The sequence below is a fragment of the Mytilus californianus genome, unplaced genomic scaffold (genome assembly GCF_021869535.1).
Source record: "Mytilus californianus isolate M0D057914Y unplaced genomic scaffold, xbMytCali1.0.p SCAF_6, whole genome shotgun sequence".
NCBI lineage: Eukaryota > Metazoa > Mollusca > Bivalvia > Mytilida > Mytilidae > Mytilus > Mytilus californianus.
In genome coordinates this window covers 15,245,307-15,264,925 of record NW_026262712.1, presented here as the reverse complement: position 1 = coordinate 15,264,925, position 19,619 = coordinate 15,245,307, and the positions used below count along the sequence as shown (strand labels likewise).

The 19,619-nt window shown below is 31.1% G+C and overlaps 1 protein-coding gene across 1 annotated transcript in view; it reads left to right on the top strand.

The window, feature by feature from the left end:
- Nucleotides 1-19,317, top strand: part of LOC127706893 (lipoxygenase homology domain-containing protein 1-like) — a 73,905-nt gene extending 54,588 nt beyond the window's left edge. The window contains exons 32-51 of the mRNA XM_052211618.1: nt 158-274; nt 1,194-1,208; nt 1,945-1,980; nt 3,348-3,510; nt 4,810-4,964; nt 5,691-5,903; nt 6,270-6,432; nt 6,778-6,810; nt 9,197-9,393; nt 10,324-10,513; nt 11,209-11,369; nt 11,853-11,939; nt 12,598-12,721; nt 14,138-14,368; nt 15,153-15,332; nt 15,553-15,688; nt 16,624-16,791; nt 17,696-17,811; nt 18,095-18,286; nt 18,849-19,317. Coding sequence (XP_052067578.1) covers nt 158-274; nt 1,194-1,208; nt 1,945-1,980; nt 3,348-3,510; nt 4,810-4,964; nt 5,691-5,903; nt 6,270-6,432; nt 6,778-6,810; nt 9,197-9,393; nt 10,324-10,513; nt 11,209-11,369; nt 11,853-11,939; nt 12,598-12,721; nt 14,138-14,368; nt 15,153-15,332; nt 15,553-15,688; nt 16,624-16,791; nt 17,696-17,811; nt 18,095-18,286; nt 18,849-19,030 — 2,859 coding nt within the window. The 3' untranslated portion in view covers nt 19,031-19,317. The remainder of the gene's footprint in view (nt 1-157; nt 275-1,193; nt 1,209-1,944; nt 1,981-3,347; nt 3,511-4,809; nt 4,965-5,690; nt 5,904-6,269; nt 6,433-6,777; nt 6,811-9,196; nt 9,394-10,323; nt 10,514-11,208; nt 11,370-11,852; nt 11,940-12,597; nt 12,722-14,137; nt 14,369-15,152; nt 15,333-15,552; nt 15,689-16,623; nt 16,792-17,695; nt 17,812-18,094; nt 18,287-18,848) is intronic.
- The last annotated feature ends 302 nt before the right edge of the window (nt 19,318-19,619 follow it).

Sequence of the window (19,619 nt, the reverse complement as noted above, 5' to 3'; positions counted from 1 at the left end):
TACAATAATTTGAACATGCTGTTTTATTTTTTTTGCTTTAGGAATCTCATTATAATATGTGAAACAATTTTGTTATTAATTTTTGAATTTTTAATGGTTATTGAAATTGTGAAAGCTTCCAAAACGTTGGTACTAATTAATAATGTTTTGTATTTAGATGGAGGATGTTGGAGATTCAATTGAGAAGTTACGTATATGGCATGACAATGAAGGTATGACTGCAGGCTGGAAGTTAGACAAAATAGAAGTCAGAAAACTTCATGATTCTAACAAAGTAAGTAACATTGGTTAGGATGCTTTATGACATTGATTTTACCTCATTTAATCTTACAACTGCTCCTACTGCCGTAAGAGCTCTGTCCCCATTTTTATGCCCCTGCTGTAGGCAATGGGGGCATTAAGTATAACCCTTGACCCTCCGTCCATCCGTCTTCTTTTATTAATATAAAAGATTAATGTAAAAAATTAAAAGTTATTTTTTTATTAAAAGGGAAAAAGTCCGTTTTAATGGTTTTATAGAAAAAAAGATTTCTACCAGTCACTCAAAATTACCATCAATTTTTCATTGCTTGTTTCCAAGTTTATCAGAATTAGATTTGACTTGACTGCTTTTAAACTAATCTTAATTAATAGGCAATTTAACCTCAGTGCTTTATATTTTATCTGTAACCTACAGGAAGCCAAATAATCTCCCTTGTTGTAATGCTAGACTCAAAATATTAAGCTTATAATGCAAATCCCATTTTATGCTTAAAATCCAATAGAAAAACCAATTCCAAATGACTATATAGTATAATATACCCTCCTGTTTTATTTTAGAAACAAAAGGTAAGTCAACAAGTACAAATAGGAAACCAAAAATCTTTAAATAAAACTCACAATAACAAACTTATTTTCACTAGAATCTAGTTTACTTCTGTAGTGAAACAGTATTTATGATACTAATGCACTATTACACATTCTTGTCATAGACAGGACTGTCCTGTCATAAGAGATGGGAAATCTTACACTACTGTTTCTAACATTAGTCGTTCTTTCCATAATACAGTCGTTACATTTTTAATGTTTCCCTGAAGACAAACTTTGCTGTCAATACATGTACTATATCTTATACTAAGATTTAACTCGGAGATTTTTTCCTGTCATTCAATCTTCTCACTTCAACTTTTTTCCATATATTATGTCTCTTACAGGGATCAGCACATCAGGTTTGTATATTGTTGTTACCATAGTAACATTAGTTGTCATAGTAACAGTTAGTTCTAATTAAGTAAGGCTGATTCAGAATCCATTAAATCTTATATGTAGCTGTAGACTGTGTTTCTCATCAGGTTTTATCTTATAAGAGCTTATAGTAATATATTAATGGTTTTGTATTTTGAAAGATAATTGTTTGATTCCAAACCTTATCATTCCGTCAAACAATCGGGTTATGATGACACAATTTTACATCATTAGTGCATATGTTGGGCATGAAATCTATCACAGTTAGTTGAGCAAAAGGATGAACTTCATCATTTAAATAATTATATAATTATATAATATCTCTTCTAAGATTAATGGGATATATTTGAAATTAACATATTCCTCTAGGTAGGGTTCAATAATGTACATAAAAAATAGAGGTGTTTGTACAATTTCAAGAAGTCACAATGACCTTGTCAGTACATAAATGCAGGGATCCAGTTTGCCCATAAAACTCAGAAAAGATGTAAAAAATCTGCATATAGTAATAGAGTTTTTCTGGAAAATTAGATTAACACACTCTTTAAATATGGTTTCTGAATGAGCCTTCTTTCTTTTATTTTTAATTGCAACTAATAATTATAATAATCTCCATATTTACTTCAATACTGAATGTTGTATCATATGTATCATTATTTATTATATATTTCACAATCATTTGAAGCAATTGAGTTTAAATGCTTATATTTTAATCTTCAGTTAGATGCAAAATTCCAGAGGAAACCCAGTGTGGACGTAGGTTTCTGGTTTTGTAGTTGCTAGCTAATTTGAATGATCTTTAACTGTTGTGGTTGCTAGCTAAAATTGAATGCTCATTTGTCAAACAGCTTACTAGAGTTGTTTTATATATTATTTGCTAGCTATGTGAATGCAGTTATTTTGTATTACTGTTTGCTGTTTGTTAAATATTGTTCAAAATGTTTTCAAAGAATGTAATATATTAGTACTCCTGTATGCAGCATGGGTCACGATATTTTAAAGTTTTGGAGTAAACTTAAGGCAAATAATTTGCAAGGGAAGAGACACAAACATTCATTTTCATAATTCCTGTTGGTGAACAGCAAAAATTTTGTAATAATTTGCTAGACTGAAATCTCTGTATTTAATACTGAATAAATAAAAAAAAATGTAAATGTCCAAATAAGACAAAAATCCACCAAGGCTGGCTGATTTTTTTAGGATTTTTTCTTTCAATTATCATTTTTTTATTTTTAAAAAGGAATTTTGTGGTTAAGTATTAGACAAAGTAGAGTATATGCATACCTGTTTTGAAAAACCTCTGTGACTGAAAAGTCTGTTTATTTAGTCTTTTAAATGTTGCTTTGTTGTCAGTGTGTTGCTGATTTTGTGTATGCAGTGTCCTATACCATTTTCCTTTCCCCAATAATATGACTGCGAATTCATTTACTTTTGTAAATTATTATTTTATTAATTTTTAAACTAATGAGTTGACAGATTTCAACCTGAAATTAAATTTTATGTTTCAAATTTCTAAAAAAAAAATTATACAAATAAGTATAAATTGATAGTGTGCCATTTAGAAAGAAATATAGAAGTGGATGCATTACCTTTGTCTTTAGTAGAAGATATGTTTTGTGTCTGCCAATCTTTAAATGATAGAATAGTCATAGGATTTAATGTGTAATCTTGAAAATTATTTTACATGTGTTGTTGAGCTACAAATTTTGAAGAATCTATATGTATATATATAATGAAATTTTCTAAATATTAAACCAAGAATAGAAAGTAAAAAAAATAAATAATTTATTAAGCTTTTGCTCTTGTCATGTTAATGTCTTAAAACCATACGTCCAAGACGGACATCATAAAACAAAAAAAAGAAAATTACTTCAAAAGTTTTTCAATATCAGCTGATAGTATTGCAAACAATATGAATCCCCTTATAATGCTGTAGTAAGTTCATTTTTGTTCATTTTGAATAAAATCATTCATAGTCGTACATGTGTTTTAGATATGTTCTGTGATTTGACTTTTTTGTCCAAAATTTGAAGAAAAAAAAACATTTTATGAAGAAAGAATGTAAAAAGATGATTGACTACATGTGTTTTGAAATACAACTTTAAATAATAATTTGATTTTAGGGATCTGACACCTATGTCTTCCAATGTGGTCGATGGTTAGCTAGAGACGAAGATGACTACAGTACCTCAAGAGAGTTGATTCCTGATCAGAAATTACAAGAGATTATGACATCATCAGGACAGTCAAAGGTCAAAGAGGTCAAACTTAGGGACAAACTCAAAAGTAAGTCAGATAATTTTTGTCTTGGTAAATGTTTCTTTTGAAGCTTTCAAGCTTTGAAGAGGTAGTTTAATTTTTAATTTGAACAGTGTCTCTAATGATGTAAGGGAAAATTATGAGTATTATATTATGAGTAGATTTGGAGGGATATCAGATGCAACAATTTTAACAACATGTAATCAAATATTTTCCCAAGTAGTCTGAGGTTTTTGCAATGCACCACTTATATTAACTTGTGTAAAGTTGATATGAATTTACAAAGACAAAACCAGAAATAGATCAAATTGTTTCCCTTTATTAGCTCACCGCTTCGGGCCCCATGTGAGCTTATGCCATCACTTGGCGTCCGTCGTCTGTCGTCGTAAACTATTTCAAAAATCTTCTCCTCTGAAACTACTGGGCCAAATACCTTCAAACTTTAAACAAATGTTCCTTAGGGTATCTAGTTTATAAATTGTATCCGAAGTTTTGATCCATCGTCAAACATGGCCGCCATGGCTAAAAATAGAACATAGGGGTCAAATGCAGTTTTTGGCTTATATCTCAAAAACTAAAGCTTTTAGAGCAAATCTAACATGGGGTAAAATTGTTCAATTGGTCAGGATTTATTAGCTCTGAAATTTTCAGACGAATCGAACAACCCATTGTTGGGTTGCTGCCACTGAATTGGTAGTTTTAACAAAATTTTGCAGTTTTTTGTTATCATTTTGAATATTATTATAGATATATATAAACTGTAAGCAGCAATAATGTTCAGCAAAGTAAGATCTACAAAAAAGTTAATATGACCATAATTGTCAATTGACCCCTTAAGGAGTTATTGCCCTTTAAAGACAATTTTACACAATTTGTTCATCAAGTTTGCTAACATTTAAAAATCTTCTCCTCTGAAATACAGGTGAGCGATTCAGGCTCTTGAGAGCCTCTTGTTTGGTTATGCTCTTGCTTTGAAACATATTTAAAATCATGTTTTATAAACAAGCCCAAAAGAGGTGCTTAAAAGTGGCGTTAAAACACCAAAAATTAATTAAATGATGTTATATAAACATTTATACCTTTACCTTCAGTGGATATAAAGTGTATTTTGTAATTATTTTTTTTTGGCTTTGAAGATAAAAAATTTCTGGGGTTAATTTTCGTTACATCCATTTTATTACAAGTAAATAATTTCATAAAGACAAAAGAAGAATCTAGCTTTAAAATTTAAAAAGTCTCCTTTATATATTCATTTCAAAAGAAAAAAAACTTTTACACTGTACATAGAAAATTCACTAAAATCAAATGTTGAATATATTGTTACAGAGAAGATATATGAAGTGAGTGTATTTACTGGTGATGAGAGCAGTGCTGGTACAGATGCCAATGTCTTCCTCAATATTGTTGGTGAAAATGGTGATGCTGGAGAGAGAAAACTTCACAAATCTGAGACTCACATGGACAAATTTGAGAGAAATCATGTAAGATACTGCAGACATTTATAACTACACCATGTTTAGATATATCATTGAAAGTCCTTAATCTGATGTAAGATCAACTTCTTGGTTATAAGGACTTGATAACTTGTGTTTTTGGTTCCTATCACCAACTACCTGGTTATAAGGACTTGATAACTTGTGTTTTTGGTTCCTATCACCAACTACCTGGTTATAAGGACTTGCCAACCTTGTGTTTTTGGTTCCTATCACCATATTTCTATGTTTGAAACTGTATTATTGGATAATGTTGTTGTATACATTGACAAAAAGCATATTTATAGTTTTTAAAAATATAGAAATGTATCTGTTTTTCATAGTTAAATATAACTTAAGTCTATGACTTGACAATGTTATTTATAGAATATGTATAAGTCTAGGACTTGACAACTTGTGTTTTTGGTTCCTATCGATGTTAAAAGAGAATGGTTTCTGTATACTTTATTGAATTTTATGGAGTATACAGAGGCGAATTATGGCTTATCCACTACTAACATTGCCTTGGTGGGTGCCTTTTTTCAAAGTCCTTGATCCGCATCTGGTTTTTATAAGAATAAAGAATATTCCACATGTAAGTAGTGAACAAAATTTTTCTTAAGGATCTTTTCTCTTTTTATCAAATATATTATGGGGATCAGAGGTACAGTTTTATAGCTAAAAGCAGAGAATACCATACCAATGTTTCAAGTTACAGTTTTTTATTGTTTGCAGTGTGATGTTTTCAAAATTGAAGCTGTTGACCTTGGAAAATTATACAAGGTCAAGGTTCGCCATGACAATTCAAGTTTCTTCAAATCAGCCTGGTACTTAGGCAAGATAGAAATAAAAGATCCCACAGACAATGAGGTATATGTGTTCTACTGTGAGAGATGGCTGGCAAAGAATAAAGATGATGGAAAAATTGAAAGGTCACTTTATGTCAAGGTGAGTAAAGTTATGAGGTTATTTTAATAAATAGTTTTAGGTCATTTTGCTTCAGTTTAATGGAGGATAACTTTTAAGTCAGGATTAGGAAAGTTAGAAGTCATATAAGTCAATGGTAGCTAAATTCTGAGTTATGGAAAATCATTGGTAATTTTGTTAGAGTTGATGAACTTCAACCTTCCTCCAAGTTGAGTTCAAAAGTTTAAAGTTAAGATAAGAATTCATTTTTTCTGAAATTGTAAATTTATTGACTATCAAATGATGTTTCAGTAGAAATAGCAGTTTTGGCACAATGCGACACCTTAATATACTGCCTGTATAACATAAAATGAGTTTCATGTATCTTTACTATATTATTGTACACAGGGTTATACTGGTGAAATGGGGTCCAGTACAGGGTCTATCAATACCATGAAGTATGGTTCCAGTTTGAGTCTGGACTCCATGAAGAGTTCAAAGAGTCCACGGATGAGTAGGAAACAGATGTCAATGGCCTCCAGTATAGTAGGAATACCTGAGGGAGAACAACGTAGGTGGCGCTAAATTTTTAATACCCTTGGTTTTTTTAAAATTCTTTTTAAAAAGTGTGGACTCTCTTGGCACCATGCACATTATATTTGTGTATAATTTTATGTAGGTTGTTAATTTTCCAAATATCTGGTTTTAAAGATTGACAAGCCAAATTTTTATATTTCATTTCTTCACCAATTCATTATAAACGTTATTAAAACAATTCATTTATGATGGTTTTGCTACCAGCACTGAATTTTATCTCACAGCTACTTCAAATAATTTGTTTATTTTATTTTGTGAAGATGCATGAAAATATAACTTATTTTACCATTACTTTATTTGATGTTAATGCTATATGTAGGAAGTTGGAAAAAAATGTTGAAAGAATGTGGAGGTAATTGGGCACATCAATGGATTATATATATAACATTTACATTATTCTTGCACAAGACTTCTTATTTTGAATGTTTAGAATAAAGTGTGGATCTCATTAAATTTTTTATGTTATCTTGGTAGCCGAAATAAAAACCTAGATACTTGAAGTATATTATGATGGATGTATTAATTCAGAAAACATTTTCCTGCTGGCCTACCTTCTTGTCCTAAAAAAAGAGAGTTTTAATCTTTCCTTGAATCCCTTGGTCTTGGCTTTAGTAGATTATTTATGTTGTGGCTTTAAAACCACCAGTTCAAATTGTTTGACAAGAAGTTGCATTTTAAAGAAAGTTTATTTAATGGTTTGGGTTTTTTTGCTCTATCAAGGCAAATTAGAATTTGAATTTTTGGAGAATTTTTTAATTACTGTGTATCACTACATTAACCAAAAATATAGGGAAGAATTCTTGGAAAAATAATCCTAAGTAGAATGTAGTTATCCCCCTGTATCCATACATGTTGCTGGTATATTCTTCCTGCTTAAGCTTGTATATTGATAGCAAATCAATGTTAGTATATTTGTTCCCTGCTTTCAAACATTGATTTATTGCAATAGTTTTGATAAATTTCATCCCCACTTGAATATGACATTGCATGTGGGATGATATTCACTGATATTATATATGCCAGTCATGACCTAAACTGAAAGCTATTTGTCCTAAACAGCAGATTGGGTTTTAGGACAAATTTTTTTTTTTAACAGAAATAATTTCGGTCATTTCATCGGGATCCGGTTTCTTAATTGACATTTTGCACTTGTTTTTGTTTTGTAATCCCTTTCCTGTAATAAAACTGCCACTCCAGTATAGTATGATAATCCTAAGGGCCCTCCTAATAACCATATTAATGCCTCCGGGAAATTTTGGCTAATGATCGCTAATCACTTTTTACCTGTGTTTTTAATTCACTCCTGACAGTGATCACAAGCTGAGAACTAACATTATAAAGAAATTAAAATTCCATGACAACTTTCTTCATTATTTAATTACTTTTCAGCAAAGACAATCGTCAATTCTGATTTAAAATTAAAACTTGATTTAATTTATATAGAAAAAAGTAATGTTTCACGAGTCAAAGGTATGCTTCATTTACTTTGTAATATGCATGCATGAAACTGTCTTCATCAGATAAGACAGTTAATCGTAAAATGCAAAATGACTGCAGGCTAAATTTAACGAGCGCAACTATTATCTGTTATATTCAAACACTTTTAAAGGTAATAAAATTAAAATCTGGTGATTTCCCTCAATTTGATAAACAGAACAAATCCCGAAAATGAATCCAGAATCACTTGAACTTTAGTATTGTCGTGAAACTTCTGGTTTAATTTTGTCTTCAAAATCGAAAGAAACGTTAGAGATGTGAGAGAAATATACCATTTTTGTCTTGCCTGCGACAGTAAAGTAGCAGTAAGCGAGACATAGCTATTACTATTCGACTGGCAGCGGCGTAAACTATTTGTATAAAGCTTTATATTTCAGAAGGTAGAAGACCTGGATGCTTCATATCTTGTATGCAGATACCTTATGTTACGAAGTTTCCGTCAATCATATGTCCATTGTCCTTGACCTCATTTTCATGGTTCATTGACTGCTTGAAAAAAAAATTGAGTTTTTTTGTCATGTGAATTTAGACAGAGTTCACCTGACCTCGACCTCATTTCATGGATCAGTGAACAAAGTTAAAGTAACCTGATTAGGCTGTTTCTCCAATACTTTAAGCAGAAGGTCAACTATATTTGGTGTATGGAATGATTGTAAGGTGTACAAGTCTGTCTGGCAGGTATCATATGACCTTGACCTCACTTTCATGGTTCATTGGTCAGTGTTAAGTTTTTGTGTTTTGGTCTGTTTTTTTTTTTCAATTAGCTTACGCTATAGGTCAACTATATTTGGTGTATAAAAAAATTGTAAGGTGTATATGTCTGTCTGACACAATTTATCTGACCTTGACCTCATTGTCATAGATCTTTTAAAATGTTAAGTTTCTGTAATGCTTTTAGTAAAATTTTTATCTAGAAGACTCTCAACATAAAATCAATGGTCAGTAAAACAGGCGACACATTTCAGTGTGTGCACTCTTGTGAGCCATTAAAATCATGATGGCATTTTATATGTTTCAATGACGATGCAATCACAAATATTTTTATACATATGTCAATTTTATGTGGAATTAACAAAATTATAAATTAAATAAGGAACAGATATATGGCTAAAATAAAAAAAAAAACTTTAAAGAGGAGCAACTAATGTTACTTATTAATATTGTTATCGGTTCAACTAAATAATTTTAATAAATCACTTAAATTATCAATATAAATATCTTTTTCATGTTATATATTACAGCTGTTAGCTATAAGATTAGTGTCGCCACGGGTGATGGAGATGACAACGGTACCGTCAGCAATGTCTACGTTGACATCTGTGGACCTAAAAATAAACATACTGGTAAACTGTTCCTGGACAAGGAGAAGTTTGAACCAGGCTGTACTGATTCTGTCACTGTGGACGCATTAGATGTGGAAGATGTCAGAAAAATAAAGGTAATAGGAGGAGGGCACCACACGTGGCATTCGGGCCGATATAATTTGAATACTGTGGATTCATTTCTTTTTTTTCCTGGGTAACAGGTTTTCGTGGATTGAGGATAAATTGTATTTTCATGTATATTTGTTTCATGGTTTTGCCAATATTTCTCCATACTAGCCTATAGAAAAAAGTAAAAAAACAAAAATACTGATCTCCAAGGAAAATTCAAAATGGAAAGTCCTTTATCAAATGGCAAAATCAAAAGCTCAAACATATAAAACAATTGGAAAACAACTGTCATATTCCGACTTACTACAGGCATTTCCTTATGTAGAAAATGGTGGATTAAACCTGGTTTTATAGCTAGCTAAACCTCTCACTTGTATGACAGTCATGTAGAATTCCATTATATTGACAACAATGTGTGAGCAAAACAAACAGACATAATAGGTAAAAAAGTAAAAAATTGGGGCACAGCAGTCAACATCTTAATCACTATAAGTAGTGAATGACATGCGATTGTTGTTAGACAATCAAACTAACGGATTCTCGTGAAACATACATGTAATATAATTATTGTGTAATAACTTAAGTGGAAAGTGATCGTTGTGATTGTTATTGACAGGTCAGATATAATGCAATTTTTCCTATTTAATTGTGGTTGTTACTTGAATTGACAGGTCATTCTGATGTACTGTAAATTCAGAAATTATTGTGTGCATTTATTATTGCGATTTTTGAAGAATAAACAAAAATGAAAGTTTAATAATTGCTATTTTAGGAAAAACTACATACAGATTACAGATATATGTATTTGATATCAGAATGCAAGTTCTTATTATTGCGATACTCAAGTAGTCGCATTATTCACATTGATAAAAACCTCGCAATAATTTCTGAATTTACAGTAATTTTACCTGTCTGATTGTTGTTGATATTGACAGGTTGGACATGATGGAACAGCTCCTGGTACAGGATGGTTTGTTAAATCAGTAGTAATAGATATACCATCCAAAGGCAAACATTTCCTGTTCAACTGTGGAACCTGGCTAGCTAGAGACAAGAGTGATGGCAAGACAGAGAGAACATTTGCTCTGGATGACGGAGTCAGTACAGTTACCTCATATAAGCCAAGTAAGTCAACTCCATTACAGATAGTATATCTTTGTGACATGGTATAATGAAATTAGCCACTTAGGTAAAAAAAAAAGGCTGAATTTGGAGTTTTGGAACAATTTTTAGTTAAATTTTGCTGAATGTAGTCGTTGGTCTTCAGCTGGTTTAACTTACATAATGTTATACATGCAGAATACATGTCTATAACACATACAGTTAATTTTTTTACATTGTGCGAAAATAATTAAGTCATGTCCTTTAAAGCTTTTCTCTACAAATGCTTGTCGGCCAAAAGTCTTGGTATACTGTACATAGACTAAAACTATGTCTATTTTTTTATTTTCAAGTGTCAATCTTTATTACAATGTTTGAACAAACATCCAAACAAACATAACAATCAAGTCAAGTCAAGCAGTGTTTTGATCTACGAGCAACTGTAAAATAGCTCTAAAAATGCTGCTTCAGCTGGAGTTAAACATTTTCTAAACTTTATGCAGTTTAAATTCCATAGTCATGATTGACTGCTGAGGTTCACTTCGGGCTTATTGTTTGTAAAGTTTGTATTCTTAGGGGAAAAATACTATTAATATGAAAAAAATTGGACTATTACATTAAAATTAGCAAAAGATATCATATGTTGGAATTGATTTATTCATAATTATCTGTTGACCTTTGTAAAATTTATTATAAATGTTTTGCTGAACTTCTTGCAGTGATACCTTATGAATGTACAGTAATAACTGGTGATCGTGAAAAAGCTGGTACTGACATGCAGATAACATTAACTTTATTTGGTACCAGTGGAACTTCCTCTCCCACAATTCTTGAGAAGACTGGAAACAGATTTGAGAGAGGCAGTGAGGATTTGATAAAGGTTTGTTTCTAACATTTATAGAAAGTTTAAGGAATGTGAAATTCCGTTGCAAGCTAAAGATTAATTCTGAAAAATAGGTACTGGAACTACAGGTAAGGAGGATATTACACCCCTCCACCCTTTGCACACATACACACATAAACCACACACTGTTCAGACAAAACATTTTATTAAGCTTGTAAATAATCTAAAAGACTATTGGGCTTTATCTAAGTCCCACAAGAAGGTAACAAAGTAAAAAGATTTCAACACTGAACAACTTTTATCTTTTTATTGTCATTTCTTTTTGTGACAAAAATTTCCCCAAAAAGAAATAAAATTGATTGGTTTATGGTGAACACAAACAAACAAATTTCCTTTGTACCCCTCCTCCCTTATGTGATGTAAACTTGTGCCTAGTAAATCATTTTCATATTTATAAAGATTCACCAATGTTACATGCTGATTTGATCATTAATACAAATAAAACATTTTGTTTTACAGCTTGATATAGAAGATGTTGGTCCATTGAAGAAATTGAGAGTAGAGACCAGTGGCAAAGGAAGTAGAGCATCCTGGTACTTAGAAAAGGTCAGTAATGTTTGTACCTTTAACAGTAATTAAGAAATAATTCTTTCATGCAGTGCTCTATGCTCATTTTAACATGGATAGGCATTATATTTGTCAATATTTTTATACCAAGTGTTATTTATCCTAGAGAATATAATGAAGCTAAGGCAAAACATCACTTTTTTTAAGAACTAAAATTCCTCTTTTTTTTTTCAAAAAAGGACATTTCTAGTTAAAGAAGAGCAAAACTATTTTTAGTAATATTTTGATGGAGCTGAGATGTTTAAATACCTTACCTAAATGGCTGATTAATATTGAATAGTTCATAGTTCCCTTAGTTTCTACATACATTCTGAATGAAAATATGCATTATATCTGTTTTGGCATAAAATGCTAGATATTGTTCATAAATTATATTTTGTAAAAGGTTAAGCCCTAACCACCAAAGACAAATATTGTGAGGAAGAGACATAAGGATCATGAATATAAATAAAGTCATTCAAATTGTTGCACCGTAGAAAATATTGAACTAACTTTCCTTATAATCAAAATAGTATACAATATAGAATTTAGTAATAGCAAGCAAGAGTAGATCAGACACAGCAGGGACAAAACTTGTGTAATTTTTTGTAAAACAACTGCTTTACTTTGAATCAAATTCTATCTTTTCTATTAACAGGTTGCATTGTTTAACATGAAAACTGGAGAAAAGACAAATTTTATTCATGATGATTGGCTCAATAAAGAGAAGGGTTATTCCAAAGATATTCCTGCTAAGATAAGGGGAAAAGAGGCTCTCGACAGTAAGTACAATAGACATAAAGATAATGTGAGGGTCAGGATGTCTTTTTCTATGGCAAATACATGACTACTAGTGCTTAGTACAGCAATTGTATTAATGCCATAAATATGAACATCCTCTGTTACAAGGATAACTATAGAAATAAGGAGATGTGGTATAGGATTGCCAATGAGACTACTATCCACCAAAGTTCAAATGAAGTGGATTTAAGCAATTATAGGCAACCGCACGGCCTTCAACAATGAGAAAAACCCATACTGTATGGTCAGCTATAAAAGGCTCCGATATGAAACAATTCAATTGAGAAAACTAACGGCCTAATTTATAACAAAACAGTTTACAAAAAACAAATATGACAGATATGAACCAACGACAACCACTGAACTACAGGCTCTGACTTGGGACAGGCACACAAAGAATGTGGCGTGGTTAAACATGTTCACACATTAGGAAAACAAAAATAAAGAGCAGATACATTTTTCTCCTGATATAAGTTGTACATAATTATGATTGGGATTCTTATTTGTGCAAAACTGATGCTGTTTTGATGTAATTAGTTATGAATTCATTAATTATAGGTGAAAAACAGCAAATGGAATTTATCATTTTGAGTGTGGAATCCAGGGAAATTGAGAATTTAACCTGTTTTAGAAAAATCTAATGAGCACTTTTTTTTTAATTTGGTTTGGTCTATAATGAAATAAGGAGTTTTGTAAACCAAGAAAAAAGAAATAAACTAGTTATCCTGCTTAATTATTCAGCATGTACTTCATTGAAAATAAGAAAAATTTCGTTGATTCCTTTTTGTCTATTGAAAATCCCAAAGACTGATTATCCAATGGAAATGCCATGTTTCTGTTTACTGGTACTGTTTTGGTGTAAATAACAGAGTTCTGGAAAAGTTGTGGTCAGAAGGTTTTGTCCACCAAAAGTTTGAAAATGACCAACACAATGTTGGTATTTTGCAATAGAAATTGTAGCCAGGACCAGCAGATTTTCTTCAAGGACCACCAGGGAAAAAAAGACTTCGAGAACTCTGAAATAAGTCAAAAAGGAAGCTTATCATATTGGTTCTTCGTTTATTGTTTTGTAAACAAATCAGGCTGTTGGTTTTCTCATTTATATTCTTTACATTTATCATGTTAAGGCCTTTTATAGCTTGTTTTGTGGTATGAGTTTTGTGCATTGTTTAAAGTAGTACTGTGACCTTTATGTCATTTAGTCTCTGGTGGAAAGTTGTCTCATTGGCAATCATACCACATCTTCATATTTTTTATATACTTTACATTATTGTAGTGTAAAGTCAATAAACATCTGAAAAATCATTTATTTACTACAATAATACTTCTATTGTGTTAAACATATGTCAAATACCTACTGTTAAATTTGATACAATTTACTATTTTAATAATTTCAGAAACCTCATATAAGATAAGTGTGAAGACTTCCAATGTCCGAGGGGCAGGAACGGATGCCAATGTTTATGTCATTTTGTTTGGGGCAAATGGTGATACTGGTCAGTTACATCTGGACAAATCAGAGACGTATAAAGATCCATTTGAGAATGACCAGATTGATGTGTTCACTTTTAAAGACATGCTTAGTGTTGGAGAAATGTCAAAGTGCAGAGTCTGGCATGATAACAAAGGTGAGATATTGTGAACAAGTTGTTTTCAAACATATTTAACCAGCATCTTGGCATTATTTTCACTTAACTGCTTCATTATTTAAGGGGAATAAAAAATGTACTATAAAAAAGTTTAAAACTTAATATCCAACTAAAAAAGACATTTGAATAATTTACTGTGATACTAAAACCTTTCACAGATCATTCAATTTGAAATAGGATATGATATCTCAAATGTGATATAAAGGAGTAGAGCCAGTAACCCCAATAAATGGCCCTATAAAGATGCATTTTCAAACTTCAATTGTGTATGTTTTACTAAATGCATTATTTTTGTAAGTATAGTTAGAAACATTGGATATCTGCTGCACATTTATAAATGTATTTTTGCTAATTAAAAAAAGATTAAAATCTCATATTTTCCAAATTTGTTATACTGTAAACCAACTAATTTTAGCGAGTGACTTATTTTCGCGACTTTCGCGAGTAGAAAAATAACGTGAATATAAATTGTGGCGAATATGTAAAACTTGGATTTTTCAATATTTAACTACATCAAGTAAATTTGAGAATCGCGAAAATAAATTGCTGCAAAATGGGCTAGAAAGGGCTAATAGCGAAATAAAGTATCCTCGAATAAGTAGGTTTACAGTATTTAAATCAATGATGAACAATTTGTTTGATAATATTATTTGTTGACCATAGAAAATGTGTGTGTACCTCAGCTTTCATAAAAATATATTATTTGTTAATAATAATTTTACTTTCTATATGTTTTGATGAAATATATAATGATTTACTCCAGGACTTGGTGCAGCCTGGCATTTAGCCAATATAGAGGTAGAAGATCTGAAGACAAAGAAGGTTTATAAATTTCACTGTGATAAATGGCTGTCTACGAAGGAAGATGATAAGCAGATTGTAAGGGAGCTAACCTGTGGTACATCATCAACACCACGCTCACCTGGAAATAAAGAGGTCATCAGTAAGTAATGATATGGTTTATAACTCACTATTTTAAGGGGTTGGGAGTAGGTAGAAAGAACGCTACAAGGTAAAATGGGAAAGAAATATGTAAATTCTTGAAAGAAATCTTTGAAAATCCTCAAAAACTGGTCAATTTTAAAATCTGTAAAATATCAAATATCATTTATGAACTTTATGCAAAGGAATTCAGGGCATTATTTTTGTTTACCAATTTTCAGATTATGAATTAGAGGTGGAGACCTCTGGTGTTGACGAGGCTGGAACAATGCATCATGGGTGGATTGTCATTGATGGCGAAAAAGGAACAAAGAAATACAAAATGCACAACAGCAAAGTTGACAAAAAATTACGCAGGTGAGTTTGAGACATTATTTTCTACAACTTCTTTAGCAGTATAAAGTACATATTAAAGTATTGTTTTATTTTTATCTGTGATACACATGTTACAGAGATATATATATTTTTTCCTAACCAGTTTTTATTGTACATTCTTTTATGTTCCCATACCCTTGTTGAAGGTTGTACATTGACCTGTAGTAGTTTAGCTCCTTGCCCTTTAATATTTTGGTGGATAGTTGATCATAGTTGTCTCACTGGCAATCATACCATCTTATTGTATGTACAGTAGATGTAATATAGGGTAGATGTACACAAGACATTATCACGTATAAACATACAGGAAATTGGATAGACATAATTTCAATAGTTGCAAATTTTTGTAACCAATAAAACAAACGGTGACCTATAGTTGTTAATTTCTGTGTCATTTGGTCTCTTGTGGAGAGTTGTCTCATTGGCAATCATACCACATCTTCTTTTTTATATATACTTTCATGAACGTATAGAGGTTATTCAGCATCATGGATGTAAAGAAAAAGTTATCCAAAACTCTTATAGATCATGCTTATCAAAAAGTAAAATTCTCATGAATGCCACCATTGTTCTTATTATGTCATATTGGCGCTTAGATGTTTGAAGTTATTAGGTGCTTTTAATAGTCCATCAAAAAATATTGAAAACTCTTATAGATCATGCATTCAAAATGTAACATTCTCATAAATGCTGCCATAGTGGTTTTTTTTTAATTTTTCTTATTATTTCATATGGGCACTTAAATGTTATTATGTGCTTCTAACAGTCCATCATGGTTCTTATATCTTGATTTTATGAGCAACTTTGCTATAGAATTACACTTACTGCTAAGGTTCCATTTTAAACAATATCTGGTTCATATTACATTGTAAAAAAAGCAATATTAAAAATTTATTTAATGTGACGTATTATTTCAGAGGTACAACCAATACATTCACCTTCTCTTGTAAACCCCTGGGTAAACTGAAGTCTGTAACAGTTGGTGCCTGTGAGAGAGAGGACATACCTGTAGGTAATGCCAATGGCAAAGAAGCTCAGTGGCTGTGTAAGAAATTGAGCATCACTGATACAGTATCTGGAGACAAGTAAGTTGGTTGTACATTTTTTTGTTGGCTGGCTATGTAGTAGAACATTATTTTGGTACATGTAAGAATGTGTTTAACCCATAGGCTAGACATGTAAGAATGTGGTTAACCCATAGTCTAGACATGGAAGAATGTGGTTAACCCATAGGCTAGACATGGAAGAATGTGGTTAACCCATAGGCTAGACATGGAAGAATGTGGTTAACCCATAGGCTAGACATGGAAGAATGTGGTTAACCCATAGTCTAGACATGGAAGAATGTGGTTAACCCATAGGCTAGACATGGAAGAATGTGGTTAACCCATAGTCTAGACATGGAAACAGTATATGGAGATATAGTTAACTAAAGATGATACTCCTTTCCATTCAGCTTTTTTTGGGAGTATATTTTCTTGTGACAAACAACATTTTTTTTTCAATAGATTACAGGAAGAAGAAACTGTTTTTGAAATTCGATGTTGAGTTTATATTTTTGTCAAGAAATTCAAAATCAAACAATTTATTTGTAAAATAAATCATTCATTCTGCCAAATAACAGTTTATATTATGGTGAATGAATAACTATTTCAGGTACAATATTGAATAGATCTTACAGGACAAATTACATTTGTGGCATTTCAAAGTGTTACTGTTCAGAAGTAAAATTGTAAAATTCAAAAATTAGAAAAATTATTTTTTTTACATATTGAGAAAATTTTCAGTGCAAAATCTCCGTTAGTGTACATTGTAATGGGATGAGTATAAAAGAGGTACTTCATAACATGTGTATATATACAATTTGTGTGGGTTGTGATTGTTTTGTAGAGTTATTGCCTTTTGTTGTTCATACAGGAGAAGACAGGGAAAACTTTTGTGTTTGCTATCTTTAACTTGTATTGCATGTTTTATTATTATATTTTAAAGGTATGTTTTCTCAGTTAATAAATGGTTACCAATATCTGAAGAGGCCTATGACCTTGCAGATGGAAAGAAGGTCAAGGTGAAAGATGTAGAGAAAGGTCACATAGCTGTTGTTAGAAGTAAGTTAACAATAGTTTATATATTTTTTCCCTTTCAATGTAGGATATTTTAATTACATTCATATAAAAGAGTTTCCTAAATAAAACAGAAATTTATAGAAAAATTATGTCATCTTCAGTTTCAAAAAAAGATTTCAAACAAAATTTGTATAAATAAATAGCAAAGGAAAAATTTTTTAATCTCCGTTCTCTCATAATTTTTGGAAATGGTGAAATTTGCTTATTATTATCCAGATGAATGAGTTTTGATTTAGATTATTAACTCAATAATATTTTTCTGCAGACTTGGCTGCTATCAAGTATGAAGTTATAGTTTACACTGGTGACGTGTCAGGAGCTGGAACTAATGCCAATGTCTTTATTACATTGTTTGGAGAGCATGGAGACAGTGGCAAACGTCCCCTCAAACAAAGCTTCCGTAATCTGTTTGAGAAAAACCAGGTTGATAAATTCACATTGGAATGTCTAGATCTGGGTAAGTGAATAATTTTTTTGCTTTTAATTCTAGCTGCAATGTTTGTTAGGAATTTTTAAACAAAATGAAACATTTTTTGAGGTGTGAATTGATTATTATACCCCCAATACAAAGGCCTGGGGTTTAAAGGTTTACTTCTGTCCCTCCATCTATCTGTCTCTTACACATAAGTACCATTTTTCTCAGCAAATACAGATAAATATTTATTGTTGTGATTTTGTGACAAATACATGTCATAGCTTCTTGGTTTATGGCATCAAGTTTTATCTCATATGATATATTTTCAGTTTCTTCAATAATCTACTTCTTGTTTCCCTTGTTACTTGGAAGACCATAAAACATCAAAATAGGAAAATTGAATTCAGCTAAAATATAGCCCAAAGAAATCGCTTGTTTATTCTGGATAAAAATATTCAGCAAAGTTAAGAGTAATTATTGGCACAACATTATATGCTATATAAACAAATTCACCCAAAAATACCCCAGAAACTAAATAGGCTCTGACAACAATAATATACATGATATATGCTGCTAACTCTATTCTTTACATTTGTTTTTACAGGTGAATTAATAAAAGTAAGAGTTGAGCATGATAATTCTGGTTTCCGTCCTGGCTGGTTCCTTGAGAAGGTAGAAGTAGTTAACCAGGGCACAAGTGCTATGTCTGAATTCCAATGTCATCGATGGTTTGACAAAGACAAAGACGATGGACAAATTGTTAGAGATATATTAGTGGCTAGTTGATAGATTTATTTAGAACTAATTTTTTATTGAATTTCCTAAATGCAGTTTTTGGAAAAACATCTCTACTTATATTTAGTTGACTTAATTCATACAGATTTAGTTTATAAACAAATTTACATTGGCATTTCACAGATGAAAAATAAATGTACATTTATTCTTGAAATGAGTTTCTTTATGACTGTTATTCAAATTTTGTGTGTGGACCATTTTTAAAGCTTTAAAACTTAGAAATAATTTACAATTGACATAACAACATGATTTTAGCTTTTTACTCAGGGACAAATTTGAGAATTCAATTTTTGTTGCTCTTGCGATAAAGACGAATATTGTCGACAATGTTGTCCAGTTTTGTACTATTAATAATGTGATAATGATTTTATTCGATAAAAGTTGTCACTTATTGACATATATATATTGTTGTTCCAATGGTCTGCAGTAAAGTTTTGCTTTTATGAATAATAACAAACATACAAACAAAAATGATTTACATTGCTGTTTACGTGAAAGGTGACGTGAATTTACACATTTTTATTATACGGTCGTATATTGGTATGACGTTGGCGTCATCGTCGTCCGGCGTCGTCGTCGT